We start from the raw sequence: 16,639 nt of genomic DNA, 5'->3' as shown, positions 1-16,639 counted from the left end.
ACCACCAAGCGAGAGCTTCTCATTAGCCAAAACTCGCAAAACCGCGCGTTTGTTCCACTCTCCGTCGATACGACGTCGTGTTGTCTTATACCGTTGACCAAATACGCATGGGTTTTGCAAATATACGTAGGAGAACAGTACATCTACTCATCTTCTTCTTCTTCTCTCTCTCTCTCTCTCGTTTCAGCAAGTCACAAGACGACTCACCCAACAAAGCAACTCCGCTTCACGAGCTCAAAGCTTCTCCCTCTCTCTCTCCGTCACGCATTTGATTCTCGAGCTTTCTCATTTTCACTTTTCACAGAGACTTTGGTCGGTGATGGTGATTAATAAGCCGAAGAGCAGATGAAAGTCACCGGAAAGCCGTATCCTACGGCGACATTACAGGCCTCGGAGTCAGAGACGAAGCTGTTCACTAACCCTCCAGATCTCAGGGCTATACAGAGAGCTACCACAGTCACTAAACGCAGAGCAAGGAACCCGAGCTTGACACGTCAGCGAAGATCCGCCGCTCCCGGCGGGAGACGAAGCCGCCCGGAGACTCCTCTTCTGAAATGGAAAGTCGAGGATCGGAAAACAGAGAGAGGCGGCGGCGTTGTTGAAGAAGACGATGATTACGAGGATGAGAGAGAGACTAGTACGCGCCGCAAGGATCGGAGGAAAACAACTCGGCCGGTTTCGGTTAGGAAGCTCGCCGCCGGGCTGTGGCGGTTGCAGGTTCCCGACGCGGTGGTTAGCGGCGGAGAGAGAAAGGTGAAAGAGGGATTAGGGTTTCAGGTAATAAATTCAATTTGTCAATGTTTTTTATTGTTTCTCAAAACAGCTGTCTTTAGTGAAAGATCTGATGTGTGTTCTGTCTTGAAGAACATCTTGTTGTTGTTGTTTTTTTTTTTGAAAAGAGAAAAATCTTGTTGTTCTGTCTTAAAAAGCTTTATCTTTGCTGTTCCTTTTGCAGGGAGGTGTTCCATATCTTTATCACCACAGTGACAAAGCTTCTGGTGGTTCAAAGAACAGGATAAGGCAGAACCCTAGCACTATTGCTACCACCAAGAATGGATTCTTGTGTACGGTGTGTTGTTGTTCATCCTCTCAATCTTTCTAAGTCTATTATCTAAATGAATCGTGGATATATGCATGGAACTTTATACATTTATTCCCAGGCTGCAAAATGGGAAAAAATAAAACTTAAAAAAATGAGATTGAGATATTGAAGTTGAGAGTTAATAGTTCAATGAATCTTTGGTCAGTCTTGCACCTTTTTTGAAAGCTGTGAAGTCTTCATATAACTGTACATTTCTTCTGTTCATGAGATTATAAGACTTTGAAACAATTATGGACTAGAAGTTAAATAATCAGTTTTCTTAATCAATTTAATACATATTAGCCACTTATATTATGGGGGCCATGGGTGAATATTTCATATTAGCCACATACACTGTTTCTGTTTGGCTTTTCTTGTTGGAGTCCTTAAGGTTCTTTTATTCTTTTGATTATTTCGTGTTAGTCATTTATAGTTTCTTGACCTCAAGTCTGTATTGTTGTTGTTAGCTCGAGCCTTCAATGCCATTTCCACACTCGGCGATGGAAGGAGCAACAAAATGGGATCCTGTATGCATGGACACAACGGAAGAAGTACACCAAATCTACAGCAACATGAAGCGCATTGACCAACAAGTGAACGCCGTCTCATTAGTCACATCCCTCGAAGCCGAGCTGGAGGAAGCACACGCCCGCATCGACGAACTCGAGAGCGAGAAGCGTTCCCACAAGAAGAAGCTCGAGCAGTTCCTGAGGAAAGTCAGCGAGGAGAGAGCTGCCTGGAGGAGCAGAGAGCACGAGAAGGTCCGAGCGATCATCGACGACATGAAATCCGACATGAGCAGAGAAAAAAAGACACGTCAGAGATTAGAGATCGTGAATCATAAACTCGTCAACGAGCTCGCGGATGCCAAGCTAGCTGCAAAGCGTTACATGCAGGACTTTGAAAAGGAGAGGAAAGCTAGAGAGCTGATCGAGGAGGTTTGCGACGAGCTCGCTAAGGAGATAGGAGAAGACAAAGCTGAGATCGAGGCCTTGAAGAGAGAGTCAATGAGTCTTAGAGAAGAGGTAGACGACGAGAGAAGGATGCTGCAGATGGCTGAGGTGTGGCGCGAGGAGCGTGTTCAGATGAAGCTTATTGATGCTAAAGTGGCGTTAGAGGAGAAGTACTCGCAGATGAACAAGCTTGTTGCAGGCTTGGAGTCTTTCCTCAAGACAAGAGACGTTGTTGTTGATGTGAAGGAGGTGAGAGAGGCGGAGGTGTTGAGAGAGACCGCTGCTTCTGTTGACATCCAAGAGATCAAGGAGTTTGCGTACGAGCCTGCGAATCCTGACGATATCTTCGCTATGTTGGAAGAGATGAATCTCGGTGAAGGTCATGATGATAAAGAGATGGAGAAGAAGCCTGTTGCTTATACTCACCAGAATGAAGAAGATGACAGCGGTTGGGAGACGGTTAGCCACGTGGAAGAGCAAGGGTCTAGCTACTCACCAGATGGGAGCATACCTTCAGTGAACAATCACAGAGAGAGCAATGCCTCAAGTTGTGGGAAAGGATGGGAAGAGACTCCAACTACAGAGATAAGCGAAGTGTGTTCGGTTCCAAGACGGTCATCATCCAGAAAGGTTTCATCAATAGCTAAACTGTGGAGATCATCAGGTGCAAGCAACAACGGAGATAGAGATAATAACAGCTTCAAGGTGATATCAATGGAAGGAATAAAATCAAGCGCGGGAATGGTTTCATCACCGGAGAGAGGCTCAAGCAAAGGAGGGTTTAGTCCAATGATGGATTTGGTTGGACAGTGGAGCTCATCACCTGAATCTGCAAGCCATCCTCATGTGAACCGAGGAGGGATGAAAGGTTGCATAGAGTGGCCTAGAGGTGCTGCACAGAAGCATAGTTTGAAGGCAAAACTCATTGAAGCGCGGATCGAAAGCCAGAAGGTTCAGTTGAAGCATGTCCTTAAGCAGAAGATTTAGATGATACTAAACCAGATCTCTCACCGGGGCTGTGATTCTGTATGAAGTAATAAAATGTTCCGGTGAAGCAGTCAGGAGAAGCCAGCAAGACCGGAGTTTTTAGATTTATGTATGTCGTTTTGGTCATTAGCAATTAAGCAAAACTGTTGTACTATAATATTTGTTATCTCATTATTATGGAAGAAGATAAAACCTTTTAGCAGAGTAAGAGAAGGCCATTGTTCCTTAAACATATTCAATATAGATATGGACTCGCAAATCAAATAATATATATTTCAAAGTTTATTATATAATTACTTGATGGTGATAAGAATAATAAATTGTATAGCAGTTACGTGATGAAGATCTCAAAAACATAAGTTTGAAATCTCCAGCTTAATAGTTGTAACTCTGCTGGTATTATTTTCTAAAAATTGTTACAATTTAATATAATTAAAAGAAATATTATGTGTTTGGTGGTAAAAAGAAGAACAATTCTGATGTCCCTGCAGTAAAAGGCTAAAAGCTGCTCTGACTGAACATGTGTTGGAATGTTTTTATTTTGAACCAAAGAGAAAAATGAATGACAAATATGTCCAAATTTTCATGACATTATTGGTGAGACAACAATGATGCTCCCCTTGAAGAGAGGATACATCTAAAGGAAGAAAACAACATAATATGAATTGTACAACACACAGAATCTGAATTTGTTGACAAGATAAAATTAAAATCAATCGTTCCCTTAATGGTATTCTTGGAAGTTGACATGACCAGTTGCTTGAGCATGTTCCACAGCTTCCTGTTTCAGTTAATATATTTTCATCAATTCAAGCTCTATTGATCTATGAAGTACAGATAATAAAAGCAAATGACCTTTTGTCCAATAACTCCAATTTGGCAAACACCACAACGCAGAGTGAAGTTTGCAGTATCCGTGTAACTCCTTTTCCTGAAACAGATAAACAAAACTCAAAGGGCTTACTCTTGTTTCCATAACCCACATTTTAACAACACAATAGCTAACACCTTATCGACTATTACCTTTGTTGGTCCTTAACTAGATTTAGAACAAGCCCTTCAATGGGACCAATGGATCTATCTTTACCAACCGGAAATATAGTCATATCAAAGTCTTCCTCAGCATCTTCAAATGGAGACAACTACAAAAAAAATTGCAATCATTAAGCTACCAGTTTGATTATCATCTAACCATCTTCTCAGATTGAGTATATCAACTTACAGCGAGAGCATCGTAGTGAAGACCGTCATAGATCAGCATAACTCTTTCGCTGTAGTTTTTGGTCTGCAAAAGAGAGTAAAAATAACTACTGTTTAATACTTAATCTTTGAAGAATTTGAATGTTTGAGAGTTAGATGATACCTGTCCATACAAGTCACATCGACTAGTTTGAATATCATAAGCTCCAATCTCTCGACCATAATAATCTGCTAATATCGAAAGCTCAATCGCACCTAACACAAAAAAACAAACGAAAATGACAAGACACTCTTATCAATACATGAAACTTTGTAATCATAATCAACCAAAGAAACATTTTAAGGCAAATGAGATAACCTCCCCACTTCTCTGGATTGAGAATCCAAGTACAGTATTCTTCATTAGGCTTCCCTAGAAATGCTTCGTTATATTTCTCCTTGTCGCTTGCAACTGCTGCAGCTATCACCTAAACATAACAGCACCAAGCTTATGACTTATAAATTACCAAAGCTGGTTGCTTCAAAGTTCAAATACTCAATTCATGTGGAAACATCATTAGTCTACCCTATGTTACTATGTATCACTACTTTTAGATTGTTCTCAGGTGTACATAAACACTGAATGGAGCTAAGACTAAGCTTTAGATACCATAAGGAAGCGGATAACTACAAACTCAAAAGAAGAAGCTAAACATTAAATAGCTGAAAGAAGGTAAAATAGATGAAGAAAACCTGTCTTAGCTCAGGAGCTTTCTTCTTGTCCTTGTCCATGACATAACTGTAAACAAAAAAAAAAGGACAATCCTCAAAACATAAACACAAGCCTCAAAACATCTCTTCTTGACTAAAAAAAAGAAGCTTATTATTATTATTACCCGATTGCGTTGAAGAGACAACTGTTGTCAGATGGTATAACTCTCCTCACAATGACTCCTTCCATGATAACAATCTCAAACTAGCAAGAAAAGCCTATACTTGCATTCCAAACAAAAAACAAAAAAAAAACTCAATTAGTCAAGAATCAAATAAACTCCAAAGCTGTTTCATTTAACCAAGAACCATATCAAGAGAAACAGAGAAAAAAAATCTTTTACTCAGGGAAGATAACAAAACTTGAAAACGAGCTAAAATGAAGAGTCTTGATTCGATCTAATATATCACCAAAATTATGGATCAAGAAACACAGATTCGGAAGAGCAAACAACTTATTCAATCAGATGGAGAAATGAAGATGTAAAGTTTGATTTTTTATGATTACCCAGATGAGTATGAACACCAAACACGACTAAAGCAAACAACTTTCAATCAGAAACTTGGTGTTGGATCCATCTACCTAACGCAGAATGGCATAAACACGTGTGTGAAAGAATGAAAGTTAGATAAGAAAGGAGGACTCACCGTTAGGGGCAGAGAGAGAGATGGAGAGAGATCTGATTCTGGAAAACTGAGAAATATACAATTAGATTTTTATGGTGGGTTGCCGCTTTTGCTCATTAGATTACTTTGCTTCGTTTACGTAAAGACAACCCCAGAAACCAAGAAAAGAACCTTTTTTAATTCATTTCTTTATTTTTTGTCGTAATTTTCTTCTTTTTTTCAGATGGTTGATGGTAAAAACTCTTACATGATATATCTCTTTATTTGTGATTTTGTTTTACTAAATTTATGACATTTTTTTCCTCTTCATATAAATAAAATAAACAAGACATTATGCTATTCAATTCCACCATTCAAAAATTTAAGAATAAAATAAATAAATAAACAAAACAAAAGTTTTTACAGTTTCTTTACCAGTCAATAAATTTTTACCGAATGTAAACGGCATCTTGAACTTCCGTCAATAAACAAAACAAGAGTCTCAGCTTCCAGAGAGAGAGAGAGAGAAAGTAGATCTCGTTTTAGGGCCCGGCGTACGGACGGTGCGTGAACGTCCGTGCCGTCGCCGGAGGCCGTCTTCTTCCTTCAAGCTCCCTTATTTTCTTTCTTCTTCGCCGCCTTTCAACGATCGCCTTGTCTAAGCTCTGGATCTGAGTCATCGTTCTACGATGGTTTAGCGTCTGGAGGAAAGACGCGGTCGGGTTAGGTGCTGGCGTGAGCAATTTGGTTCGTCGTTCAGTGGTGTTGATTCCGGGACATGGAAACTACCCTAGTTCCGTCGTCGCCGGCCTTTCTCCGGGAGGTGGAGGCTTACGCAGATCCACCGACTCCGGCCTCAGTTCCCGGGAAGAGGAGACTTACTCAGCTCCGTCTTCGCCGGCTCTTGGCTCCGAGGGTGGAGGCTTTCAAAGCTATGCCCTGTCGGTTATGAGACCCGTTGTTTTGTGGGTTGTGGCTACTAGTTTGTAGCGTGTGAAGTTGCGTTGTGGTTTCTGGTGGTGGGGTTTCAGTGGCTCGCGGTGTCCTTCTGGCGGATGAGTTCTAGAAGAGTTTGATGAAGCTCTCCGCGGAATGGTAAAGCGTTGGAAAAAAGTTCGGTTTCGGTGGAGGCTTTCGGTATTGAAGCTCCGACGAAACGAGGTGTATGGTGGTGGTGTTCCGGTGGTGCTCCGATGCGGCGATGGTCAAGTCGAGGCATAGGTGACGCGTGTCGCGCTGACGACGAGATCTCAACACGCGTCCAGTTTCCTTGACGCATGGGTCAGCAAGGACGCGTCCGGCCCGCGTAGTGGGGTTCTTTCGGTTTGGGCCGTAGGTCCGTTTAGCTGGTTTGTGTTTGCCCTTTCGTGATGGGCTTTAAGTCTAGTAGTTGTTTGGGCTTTGGCCCGGTACTTGTTGTTGGGCTTAGTCCCCTTTATTAATAAAAAAAATAACTTGGCGGAAAAAAAAAAAAAACGGCATCTTGAACTTTTATTTTTTTTATAAGAAAATAATTCATAATTTTCAATTTTATATTTTAAAATTTTATCCGTTTCCATTTATTTTTTGTTTTATGCGGCTTAATAAAAAATCCACAAACCACAATGATTTATGAAACAACTTTCACTATTTCATCTGATGTTTTGTTGAATTTCCTTTAATTTTTGGATCTATTCGCAGTGTCTCAATTTGCAATTTGACATCTGACCTCCCAAGAAAGATCTTTCTAGTGGTATCAAACTTCGTATTTTACCCTTCTATTCGTATATATATATATATATTAAGAAACCAATGATAAGATGATTTGATTTATAGAGTTCTGTTACCAACTGAATCAGTATGGTTTTATACTTTTATATTAGTTACCAATCTTATTAAGAATCGAAGTTCAAAAACGTACCATGTGACATCTAAACAAAAAAAAACTCTAGTTTAGTTATAGAATAAAAGGTGGCTATTGAATCCTAACACCAAACAGCATAAACCCTCCCTTGTTCTCCACTGATTTGGTTTCTTCTGTTTTTACTCCTCCCTCAGAACTGTTATGGACAGTCTCGTTTACTTCCTCATCACATACAGCATAACCTTCATCTGAAGAGCAATGAACATCGATCATCAAGAACTTTTTGCGTTGACCTTCTAACGTCGGAACATCACAAGTGTAAAAGACTATCGCATCTTTCTCCTTGAGGCTCTTCTCCTTGACGAAACCATTCCAACCTCTAGTGAAGACAAAGCTCTGACTACTTCTCCAGTAACAATACCTAAACTTCCACGGTCTCATCGCCCTGTCATAAAACACAACCTCAACGTCTTCTACTATTTCACCCTCTTCTCTCTCCTTTTGATCATCTCTTAACAAAGGCAAATACCTCACCGCATACTTCTTAGGTATCACAAGCCTGTTGAGCTTCCCAACATCGCTTGGCGTCAGTTCCTTCCTAAACAGCTCCGTGCACGAGAAACCCTTCTTTGATTCTTGATCTTCTTTTGGTCCAACCATGTTGTATCTCCCACCAATCTTGGACTGGACTTTCTTGAAAAACTCTCTATATTTCCGTTGGTAAGTACCGTCTTTGATCATGCTCAACACTGCCTCGGTCGTGTGTTCGTTTTGAAAGGCCGGCTCGTGGACCGTGTACTCACTCCAAGGGAAGTTCCGGTGCACGTTAGCGTCGTAGCTACGGATCTTGATGGATGCGCTATCGTACGCCGCGGCGGCTACAGCAGCGGATCGGAAAGTGCCGAGCCAAATCCTTTTGTGGTCTGTGTATATCTGAGCGCCCCAGTGACCGTTTGGTAGTTGAACCACTCCCTTGTACTTCGCACTGCCTGAAACCACAACCTCTAGGGCATTGTTTGGTGGGTTGTTATGAAGTTTCATGCGTTTCTTGAGAGGCAAGAAACAGCCGCTTGAGACTGTTGGACTCTCCGTCTTTGCGTCTTCCGTGTTCATGACGCTAACACAGTCACAGAGAGAACCAAAAGAAAACAAATAAAAGAGATAAAGATGGAACTGAAGGAAGAAAGTGAATTGAGATAAATATTTGTAGGATCGAAAATTGTGGTAGAGTGTTCTGCAAGTACTTAATTTCCTTTTTTCGTTTGTTGTTGTTTCTATAATTTGTTGACGGAAGATATGGGTATTTATAAAGTTTCCTTATTGCTGAAGACGGCTAAATTATTTACCTTTTTTAATTGTTGTCATTAAAATTGATGTATTTGTTTGTGACAAAAACAAATCTCACCGCCGTTTACAAAAACAAATCTCACTGCCGTTAACGAGATAAATTAGGTCATTAGCAAAAAAATATCATCCCATGTCGTTGAATATTTTTACTTCCTATTTGTTTATTTTTTGACAAAAGATAAATGATACTACTTCCTTTATTTGTTTGTTGTTTTGATAGGCTATACTAATAATTTTGTTTGATAAAGAAACTTAACATTTCGAAAGGTTTGTTTGGTTCTATGCATATTTTAACAGAAGTCAAATCGAAATAAGTTTGGTTTGGTTTTTAATTTCTTTTACTTCGGTTAAGAAAATATAATTTATAAAACATAAAACAAATTATCATTCTATCACTAAGTCATTAATTTCCTTATACTTATACGTACAAAATAACAATAAAACATGACTTAGTGATATATATCCCTGCTCTCTTGCTCAACCAATTTCTTAATAGTTAAAAGGAACCTTCTAAATCTTTGTTAGTTCCTCTGTTTCAGGTGTATTCTCAAATTTTATAGTTGACGCCAATTTTGTTAATCTATTTAATTGAGTTGTACCTACACAAATACTGAATACGTGAGAGCTGTGAAGGTAAGTCTTGGAGGGTGGCGCATTTTCTCCATGGCACTCGAGACCAATTACGCTCTGCTTCTTACTGATCATCCATCTCTCATGTTGGTTTAGTATGATGATCATTTACTACATGGTTATGATCCTTGACCATGTCAGAAATATAATTTGTTTTTTGGATATAGCGTGCCATAAAAGTATCTTTTCTAACAGATTTTTACTATTTTGTTTGTGGAAGTGAGAGAGAAGAGAGAAGATAGACTAGGCCTTTAATTATTTTGAAAATTAAGTTTACACAATACCGTTATAACTGTGTTTTGTTTCCAATTTTTTATTTATTATTTTCGATGACATGCTACATATATTTTCTTTAAACTATTGGATCCTTACACCAAACAACATAAACCCTCCTCTGTCCTCTTCTTCTCCCAACTTCGAGTTAAAGAACTTCTCTGGTTTCATTACATCATCAGAAATATTATGAACTGTCTTGTTTACTTCCTCATCATCAGTGACCACGGAGTCGTTGTCTGAAAAGCGATGGATATCGATCATCGAGAACTTTTTGCTTTGACCTTCTAATGTCGGAACATCACAAGTGTAAAAAGTGATCGCATCTTTCTCCTTGAGGCTCTTCTCCCTGACGAAACCGATCCATCCTCTGGTGAAGACAAAGCTCTGGCTACTAGTCCAGTAACAATACCTAAACTTCCATGGTCTCATCTCTCTGTCATAAAACACAACCTCAACATCGTCTATTATCTCGCCTTCTTCTCTTTCGCTTATGAAAGGCAAATACTTCACCGCATACCTCTTCGGTATCACAAGCCTGTTGAGTCTCCCAACATCACTCGCTGTCAGTTCCTTCTGAAAAAGTTGCCTGGATGAGAAGCACTTGTTGGGTTCTTCATCTCTTCGGTTCTGTTTTAATCCCACGACAACCTGAGACCGGGTTTTGAGAAAATCAATGAACTCGCGTTGGTAAGAACCGTCTTTGATCATGTTCAAGACAGCTTCTGTTGTGTAGCCATTTTGAAACACCGGTTCTTGGACCGTTAAATCAGACCATGGGAAGTTTCTTTCCGAGTTAGTGTCAAAGCTTCGAAGCTTGATGTTAGCGCTATCGAAAGCCATGGCGGCTTCAGCAGCCGAACTGAAAGTACCGAGCCATATCCGTTTGTGGTCTACGTAAATCTGAGCTCCCCAACGACCGTTAGGCTGCGGAACCACTCCTTTATATTTTGTGCCGTCTGAAAACGAAACCCTCTTTATAGCAGTGGAAACTGGTGCTTTGTCGGTGGGTGGTTCGCTGAGTCTCATCCGTTTCTTGGGAGGTAAGTAAGAGTCGCTTGTGTTTGAAGCCTTCGACTTTGCAATGTCCATTGGAATAACCGAGGATACCAGAAACATAGCGAGAAAGAGAGAAAGAGTTGGGTTGAGAATGAGAAGGAAGCAAAGAGGTAGACAACGTAGAGCTCGGGTATATGAATGTCGTAAATCGTAGGAATAGTCAGTGCTATGTTTCTTTAGTTTGTGTTGTTGTTTGTTGCATGAGTAGTGAGTGGTATTTAATAGCAAATGAGTTTCCATTTTAAAAAAAAATTTCCTTCTTTGGTGTTGCGTTTTTGTTAAAAGGTTACGTAAGAGAAAAGTAACTAAAGAGCAGCTGAAAAAAGGAAAAGTAAAAAAAAAAAAAAAAAAAAAGAAAAAGAAAAAAGGAAAAGTAACGTTAAGTGTTTTATGCTATTTTCTCATCCCATGTGCAGTGGTTGTTTAATTTCCTTTTTGTTAATTTATTTCTTGTTTTCTGATTGGTTAAACTAAAATATCTCTCAGGCAAACGAGAAACTCGACAATTTTCATATTACAAAAATCCTGAAGCAATCGAGCGACTATAGAATAATGCAAGCAGTTGATGAAACATTTAAGATTACACTGATCTTTTCTCCCATACAGATTTGTTAATATGTCATAACTGTTGTTGGCAAAATGAACGTGTGAGAGAGAATGTAGCGATCTCAAGCATGCGCTTTAAGGTCCATTTCTACTTGATGGATTGTCCATTGCATGTTTTCCAGTTTCTGCAGCAGCAACAAGTTCTCATTATCATTATGTTATTGCATTCCCACACAGGATTAGTGAAGTAATAAATAGTATCCTCGTTTATTTTGTAATAACATACCTTAACAATGTCATGGTATTGTCTCGCAATTGTATCAAAATGCGGATCTACTCCTTGATATTCTCTCAGCCGTGTAACCTGATCATTTTGCAGGCTTTGGTTAGTTTATTGGATGGGATAAGAAGGCTTAAAGCTAAGCAATGAAAGAGAAGATAAGACACAAACCGCTTTGTTGTATGCAGCTGAAGCTTCTTCTGTAGCCTCGACTAGATAATTCCTGTAAAAGATACGACAAAATCAGAGATGTGAGCCGGTTACATGAGTTCATGGTATGAAATACACTTCTGGAAATTTTTGATTCCCACCTGATGCTGTGCAAAGCTGGTATAGATTCAGGGGTGTATGTCTCAAGTAAGAGAATATGTTCTAAAACCCTTCAAACAAAGAAAAAAAGCAAGACATTAGTTACTGCAATAGCCGCAAATATTGATCTTTAACAGTGATGGATGAGGGTAATACCTTAGTTTTGCGTTCATAGTCTCACACCTTTTACACAACCAAGTCTTCTGCATCTCATCCTGTAACAATATATATAATTTAAGGAAAACGAGAACAGTGCAGCAATTGAATCAGTTGCAGAACAATGAAACTGCTTACATATTTGTGTTGGTGTTCTAACTTCAGATCCTTCACAAGCTTTATAAGCACCCCGAGTATTTGTTCCAGGACCTTGTTCAGAATAAAAACAAAGATTCATCAGAACTTACTAGCACTAGGGAGTAGCATTGATATAAATATAGAAACTTAACTTTTCTAATTTATATGTAGAATATATCATAAAACAGCCAGGTAATGAGTTTTGCATAATGCATTATCATATTCCTTTTCACCTACATTGTAATACTCTGCAAATTTCCTATCAGCAGAGTAGAGGTCCTCTCGTAGAGCTGCTTCTTCTCTTTCAATCTCCTCAATTATAAACTTAACCCTGGAAATGCAAGAAAACATGATCACTGATGCTTGCTAGAGAGAATCGGAGGATGGGTAAGCGTGACAAACTCATCCTATCCGTCAAGACTTTCTGATAAAACTTTATAGAGAAACAGAATACGAATCACTAACAAGATTGTTTCTCTATGAATATAATATCTTACGAACGGTTCATATTTCTTGGATCAGAACTACCTTATGTATACTTGTATGACATATTACGTAGATATACATCCCTAGACAGAGGAGTAGCTAACAGTCTTCATAATACTCATAAGTTCATAACAGATATAAGGAAAACAAGTTTTTCTTCTAAATGTTTCTAGCCATAGTTAAACCTCAGGGGTAAAGCTAACCTTTCTGGGAGTCTAGCACTTGAATTTTGATTTCCAGTAGATGAATCTGTCATTAATGTGGACAATCAGGAAAATCTGGTCATTAGGTGCAATGCAACTTAACATGAAGGGCCAAGTATCGCACCAGGCCAGTACATTCAGTAAGGAACAAGAGACCTTGCCCTCAAGAGTATGCTGGTAATGAAGATCTTACCAGTGTCATCAACAATAGCATCAGCTAACTTATCACACTTGTCCTTCAATCTACCTTCTATTTCACGAGCAAGAAACATTTGGTAGTCAGCCATATCCTAAGCAAAGGTTAATAAGAAGAAACAATATTAATCTTCCATAAGAACATAAGAATTGGTGCACAAAACAGATGAAGGCACAGTATAGTTATGAAGATTCCAATACGAGACACACAATATGATCTCACAGTACCATGGACATAGTATTTTGGAGCTGGACATATGATAGATACGCAGGTGTTATTCCAAGAAAGCGATTCGGCACACCACCAACTCCATCAGTATCAGCAGCACCAAAAGCAACGCTGTTTGCAGAGCTATTCGGATAGTTCACCGAGTTAGAAGCGGAGCTGATTGTAAAACTCGTGCTTGCACTATCAAGAGAGCTTCTCGATAGCATACTCCACTTTTCGATCTCTTCCTCATGAATTTCACCATCATCTGAAATAAGAGGTAGCCTCAGCTTCTGAGCTGCCTCAGCAACCACCAACCTATGCTCTAGAGTCTCATAAACCTGAAAATAAAAACAAAGTTTTTGCTCATAAATCACACAAAATTAGACTCCAGAAAGAAAAAAGAAAAAAAAATACATTGTTTAGATTAGAGACCTGAGGAGAATTCTTCAAGCCAAGTTGAGGGTAAAGACCCTGAACATCCCGAGAACCTCCATGGTTAGCAACTGAAAGAGCTTGCTGATACTCTTCTACCATAGCTGCAGCTTCACAATATATAGCCTACCAATTTGTAAAACGCACCCCATTAAAAACTGTCACTGCTGATCAGTGTAGTTATCCAAAGGTAATGGGTAGCATTTTACCCGGACCCGAAAATCTAAACCGAAATCTACCCCAAAAAAAACTGAACCTAAACCAATCCAAAATCTAGGTACATAAATGGGTCCAGAACTATTTTACCTGAAAGACCCGGACACGATAAGAACCGACCCGAGTAAATCCGAACCCAATAAAAGAATGATCTAAACTGAGTAGAACTGGTCTGAAACCGAACCAATATTCTATGGATATCTATATGGTTCCAAAACTCCACTCGACCCGATTAAAAACCGAAAAAACCGGGCTCAGACCTAAGACGATGATTAACCCCGTCTCTTTAATCGGAGTTCTTAGTTTCGGCTAAGAGATTCTTATTTTTTTTTAGATTTTAACTAATAAAAACTAAGAACAGTCTCTAATTTTTAGCCGCAATTTTTTTTTTTAAATGTCAAATTGTGAGTTAAGAACCCCTTACAGACCGGAGTTAATCATGCTCTAACCCGACATGAATTACAAAATACCGAACCCTAATTCGGACTAAGAGAATGAGATGTTACCATAGCTTCTAAATAACGCAGTCTCTCCCGAGACATCTCCTCTCTCGCCTGCAATGTCAGATAACAAAAGCTTATAATTAAATGATTCAGGACACAAATCTGAACCTTAATACTCGTAAGAAATGAGAGAGAGAGAGATTACGAGTTGGAGATCGTAGTAGGCTGATTTGGTAACAAGAGATCCGTCGGGAGCCAAGCAGTGACGCTCCAACTGATCGATCAATTGGTTCACATCCGCCGGCAGATTCTGAGCCGCGCCTTGCAGTGCCTTCACCATTGATTCGAAACGCTGTGGATGTTTTCCGGCGAGAGATCTGCTTCGTTCTCACCTTGCCGCGACTGTTAGTTCGAAAAAAAATATTCTCCGGCGCTCGCTCGATCTCCAAGTTTCACTTATTTATCTCTTTTGAAAAGTATTTGCAAAAGTGACTCTAAGCTTTATTGAAATCACGATGAGACCCAAGTTAAAATGATTTTGAAAAGTATTTACAAAAGTAAGTCCAGACTTTATTGAAATCACGATGAGACCCAATTCAAAATGATTTGCATTTTTTACTACATTTTATTTGCCTATAGACGGATTATTTTCTCGGACCCGCAATTATATACGCATATATAATATATATATACAAATATATGTGAGCCAAAGACTTTACCAAAAAAATTATTTAGATTTAAAATGGATATAACTAAAGCAGAGTAAATTTTTCTTTTTTACAAAAACTGCATTTTTAGATACTGCATTTTAGATACATGACCTGTATTTTAGATACATAACCGTCTAATAGCATGTCCTATTGGAACTGTCAAACATGGCCCAAGTCTAATAGTTAAAAAAATATTTAAAAAAATTTCAAAAATAAATACCTAAATTTGGTTCAAAATTTGAAGTTTTTAGATATACTCTTAGACTTATAGTTTATAATTTGGAGAAAAAAAACCTCGGATATATGTATATATTAACTTTTAAAACTATTTTATTATATTGTTAAATATATAATTAACTTTTTTTGAACAGGCTCTTAATGAAATTTGAGATGGTCCTGTTAAAACCCTTCTCAAGTATAGTTGAACGTAACTAGCATATCTTGAGTACTCTCAGAGTCTCAAGAATCATTAGATCACTATTTACTTACTTGGTAAATGTTGAGTTATGTGAATTTCTAACTCAAAAAATATACTGACAATAAGTGGACTGTCACATGATCGTCTTTTGGAATTGTGAATGTTTTCATCTTTTTCTCCATAACTTCTTCCGATATACCGTTGATTAAACTGTATTCAGAATATAATCACATCTCTGAAGTAGAGTTGAAGAATCACTAAACCACCATCTACCTGACAAATTGATGCAGATAAGTATTTGGAATATTTCCAAATATTTTGTTATTTATTTTATTAGTTATATTAATTTAGATAATTACCTTTTAATAATCTGGCTCTGATACCACCTGATGCAGCGGACAACTAGGTTGAACGGTCGATCTAAGAATTTAGGTTCTTCGAGACCTGTTCTTGGATCAATCAAGAGTTTCTTTCGATAGCTTCTTGAGACCAACTTCCTGAATAAGATGAATTTAATCGAATCTTGTTCAAGGCAACTCAAAATAGATGAACTGAATCAAATCTCTTTTAAGGTAATAAGCAAAAGCTCTATTATTAATTATCAAAGTCTCCCTACAACTTTAGGCTTCAATACCTATTTATAATAAATCCTTAATCTAAAAAAACCCTAATCTTAATTAAAATAGGAAAACCATTAAAATATAGAAAATATAAATAAAAGGTAATTATCTAAATTAATATAACTAATAAAATAAATAACAAGATATTTGGAAATATTCCAAATACTTATCTGCATCACAAATGTTATGTTCTAATGCAAGAATATAATATTTTACAATGTTAAATATCATAAAGTTTCTAACTCAAAATCAATTGATAACAAAGCGACTTGTGTCATGTATCTTTTATATGTTGCTCTAGACCGGTTCTCACTTCTAATGTGGGATGTTATTACTGACAACCTCTCGATGTTGTGAAGTTTATATTTACTTATCTTGGTATTTTAAGCATGGATCAATATGGGCTTACAATGGGTTGAACAACATTGCGTCAGTCTGATTGTAATCTTCATGAATATACTGTAACTTTTGATTTTATAGTCAACTTTGAGAGGGAGATTACTCTCACAAAAATATGAATCCATTAGAGCATATTAATGGGAGTTTT

At 38.3% G+C, this 16,639-nt stretch overlaps 5 protein-coding genes across 6 annotated transcripts; 1 reads left to right on the top strand and 4 right to left on the bottom strand.

The window, feature by feature from the left end:
* Positions 1–118: 118 nt before the first annotated feature.
* Positions 119–3,229, top strand: LOC111207026. The gene is made up of 3 exons (XM_022704594.2): positions 119–777; positions 956–1,069; positions 1,549–3,229. The coding sequence occupies exons 1-3, from the start codon at positions 346–348 to the stop codon at positions 3,019–3,021; spliced, it is 2,019 nt and encodes a 672-aa protein (XP_022560315.2). The 5' UTR covers positions 119–345; the 3' UTR covers positions 3,022–3,229.
* Positions 3,230–3,544: 315 nt separating this feature from the next.
* Positions 3,545–5,776, bottom strand: LOC125610096 (OVARIAN TUMOR DOMAIN-containing deubiquitinating enzyme 2-like). Of its 2 annotated transcripts, none has more exons than XM_048781827.1 (9): positions 5,620–5,776; positions 5,097–5,190; positions 4,954–4,999; positions 4,580–4,688; positions 4,385–4,476; positions 4,244–4,306; positions 4,045–4,163; positions 3,877–3,952; positions 3,545–3,802 (listed from the first exon to the last, which is right to left on the bottom strand). In XM_048781827.1, the coding sequence occupies exons 2-9, from the start codon at positions 5,159–5,161 to the stop codon at positions 3,746–3,748; spliced, it is 627 nt and encodes a 208-aa protein (XP_048637784.1). In that variant the 5' UTR covers positions 5,162–5,190; positions 5,620–5,776; the 3' UTR covers positions 3,545–3,745. The 2 variants fall into 2 exon arrangements, with proteins under 2 accessions (XP_048637784.1, XP_048637785.1); XM_048781828.1 differs by lacking the exon at positions 5,620–5,776 and adding an exon at positions 5,480–5,560.
* A 259-nt stretch (positions 5,777–6,035) lies between these two features.
* On the bottom strand, positions 6,036–8,716 carry LOC125610095 (AP2/ERF and B3 domain-containing transcription factor At1g50680-like). Its single transcript, XM_048781826.1, has one exon. It carries the CDS (start codon positions 8,531–8,533, stop codon positions 7,532–7,534), a length of 1,002 nt encoding a protein of 333 aa, XP_048637783.1. The 5' UTR covers positions 8,534–8,716; the 3' UTR covers positions 6,036–7,531.
* Positions 8,717–8,963: 247 nt separating this feature from the next.
* On the bottom strand, positions 8,964–11,077 carry LOC125610094 (AP2/ERF and B3 domain-containing transcription factor At1g50680-like). Its single transcript, XM_048781825.1, has one exon. It carries the CDS (start codon positions 10,967–10,969, stop codon positions 9,755–9,757), a length of 1,215 nt encoding a protein of 404 aa, XP_048637782.1. The 5' UTR covers positions 10,970–11,077; the 3' UTR covers positions 8,964–9,754.
* A 113-nt stretch (positions 11,078–11,190) lies between these two features.
* On the bottom strand, positions 11,191–14,829 carry LOC125610093 (AUGMIN subunit 4). Its single transcript, XM_048781824.1, has 13 exons — positions 14,550–14,829; positions 14,408–14,455; positions 13,686–13,811; positions 13,271–13,591; positions 13,041–13,137; positions 12,848–12,893; positions 12,396–12,489; positions 12,159–12,230; positions 12,021–12,079; positions 11,867–11,935; positions 11,727–11,778; positions 11,562–11,639; positions 11,191–11,460 (listed from the first exon to the last, which is right to left on the bottom strand). Exons 1-13 carry the CDS (start codon positions 14,682–14,684, stop codon positions 11,398–11,400), a joined length of 1,260 nt encoding a protein of 419 aa, XP_048637781.1. The 5' UTR covers positions 14,685–14,829; the 3' UTR covers positions 11,191–11,397.
* Between the last annotated feature and the right edge of the window lie 1,810 nt (positions 14,830–16,639).

The sequence above is a fragment of the Brassica napus genome, chromosome A6, assembly GCF_020379485.1.
Source record: "Brassica napus cultivar Da-Ae chromosome A6, Da-Ae, whole genome shotgun sequence".
NCBI lineage: Eukaryota > Viridiplantae > Streptophyta > Magnoliopsida > Brassicales > Brassicaceae > Brassica > Brassica napus.
The sequence above is the reverse complement of the archived record's forward strand: the minus strand, read 5'-3'. Positions and strand labels throughout refer to the sequence as shown.

Bases quoted from the DNA above. Each gene is read 5' to 3' on its own strand.
- LOC111207026 (XM_022704594.2), top strand. From the start codon at position 346: ATGAAAGTCACCGGAAAGCCGTATCCTACGGCGACATTACAGGCCTCG. The intron at 778-955 runs GTAATAAATTCA...TTCCTTTTGCAG, and splicing joins AAGAGGGATTAGGGTTTCAG to GGAGGTGTTCCATATCTTTA. The intron at 1,070-1,548 runs GTGTGTTGTTGT...TGTTGTTGTTAG, and splicing joins AGAATGGATTCTTGTGTACG to CTCGAGCCTTCAATGCCATT.
- LOC125610096 (XM_048781827.1), bottom strand. From the start codon at position 5,161: ATGGAAGGAGTCATTGTGAGGAGAGTTATACCATCTGACAACAGTTGT. The intron at 4,164-4,243 runs GTAAGTTGATAT...TTTTTTTTGTAG, and splicing joins TTCACTACGATGCTCTCGCT to TTGTCTCCATTTGAAGATGC. The intron at 3,953-4,044 runs GTAATAGTCGAT...TATCTGTTTCAG, and splicing joins CTAGTTAAGGACCAACAAAG to GAAAAGGAGTTACACGGATA.
- LOC125610095 (XM_048781826.1), bottom strand. From the start codon at position 8,533: ATGAACACGGAAGACGCAAAGACGGAGAGTCCAACAGTCTCAAGCGGC.
- LOC125610094 (XM_048781825.1), bottom strand. From the start codon at position 10,969: ATGGAAACTCATTTGCTATTAAATACCACTCACTACTCATGCAACAAA.
- LOC125610093 (XM_048781824.1), bottom strand. From the start codon at position 14,684: ATGGTGAAGGCACTGCAAGGCGCGGCTCAGAATCTGCCGGCGGATGTG. The intron at 11,779-11,866 runs GTGGGAATCAAA...TATCTTTTACAG, and splicing joins CCAGCTTTGCACAGCATCAG to GAATTATCTAGTCGAGGCTA. The intron at 11,640-11,726 runs GTTTGTGTCTTA...CAAAATGATCAG, and splicing joins CAGCTGCATACAACAAAGCG to GTTACACGGCTGAGAGAATA.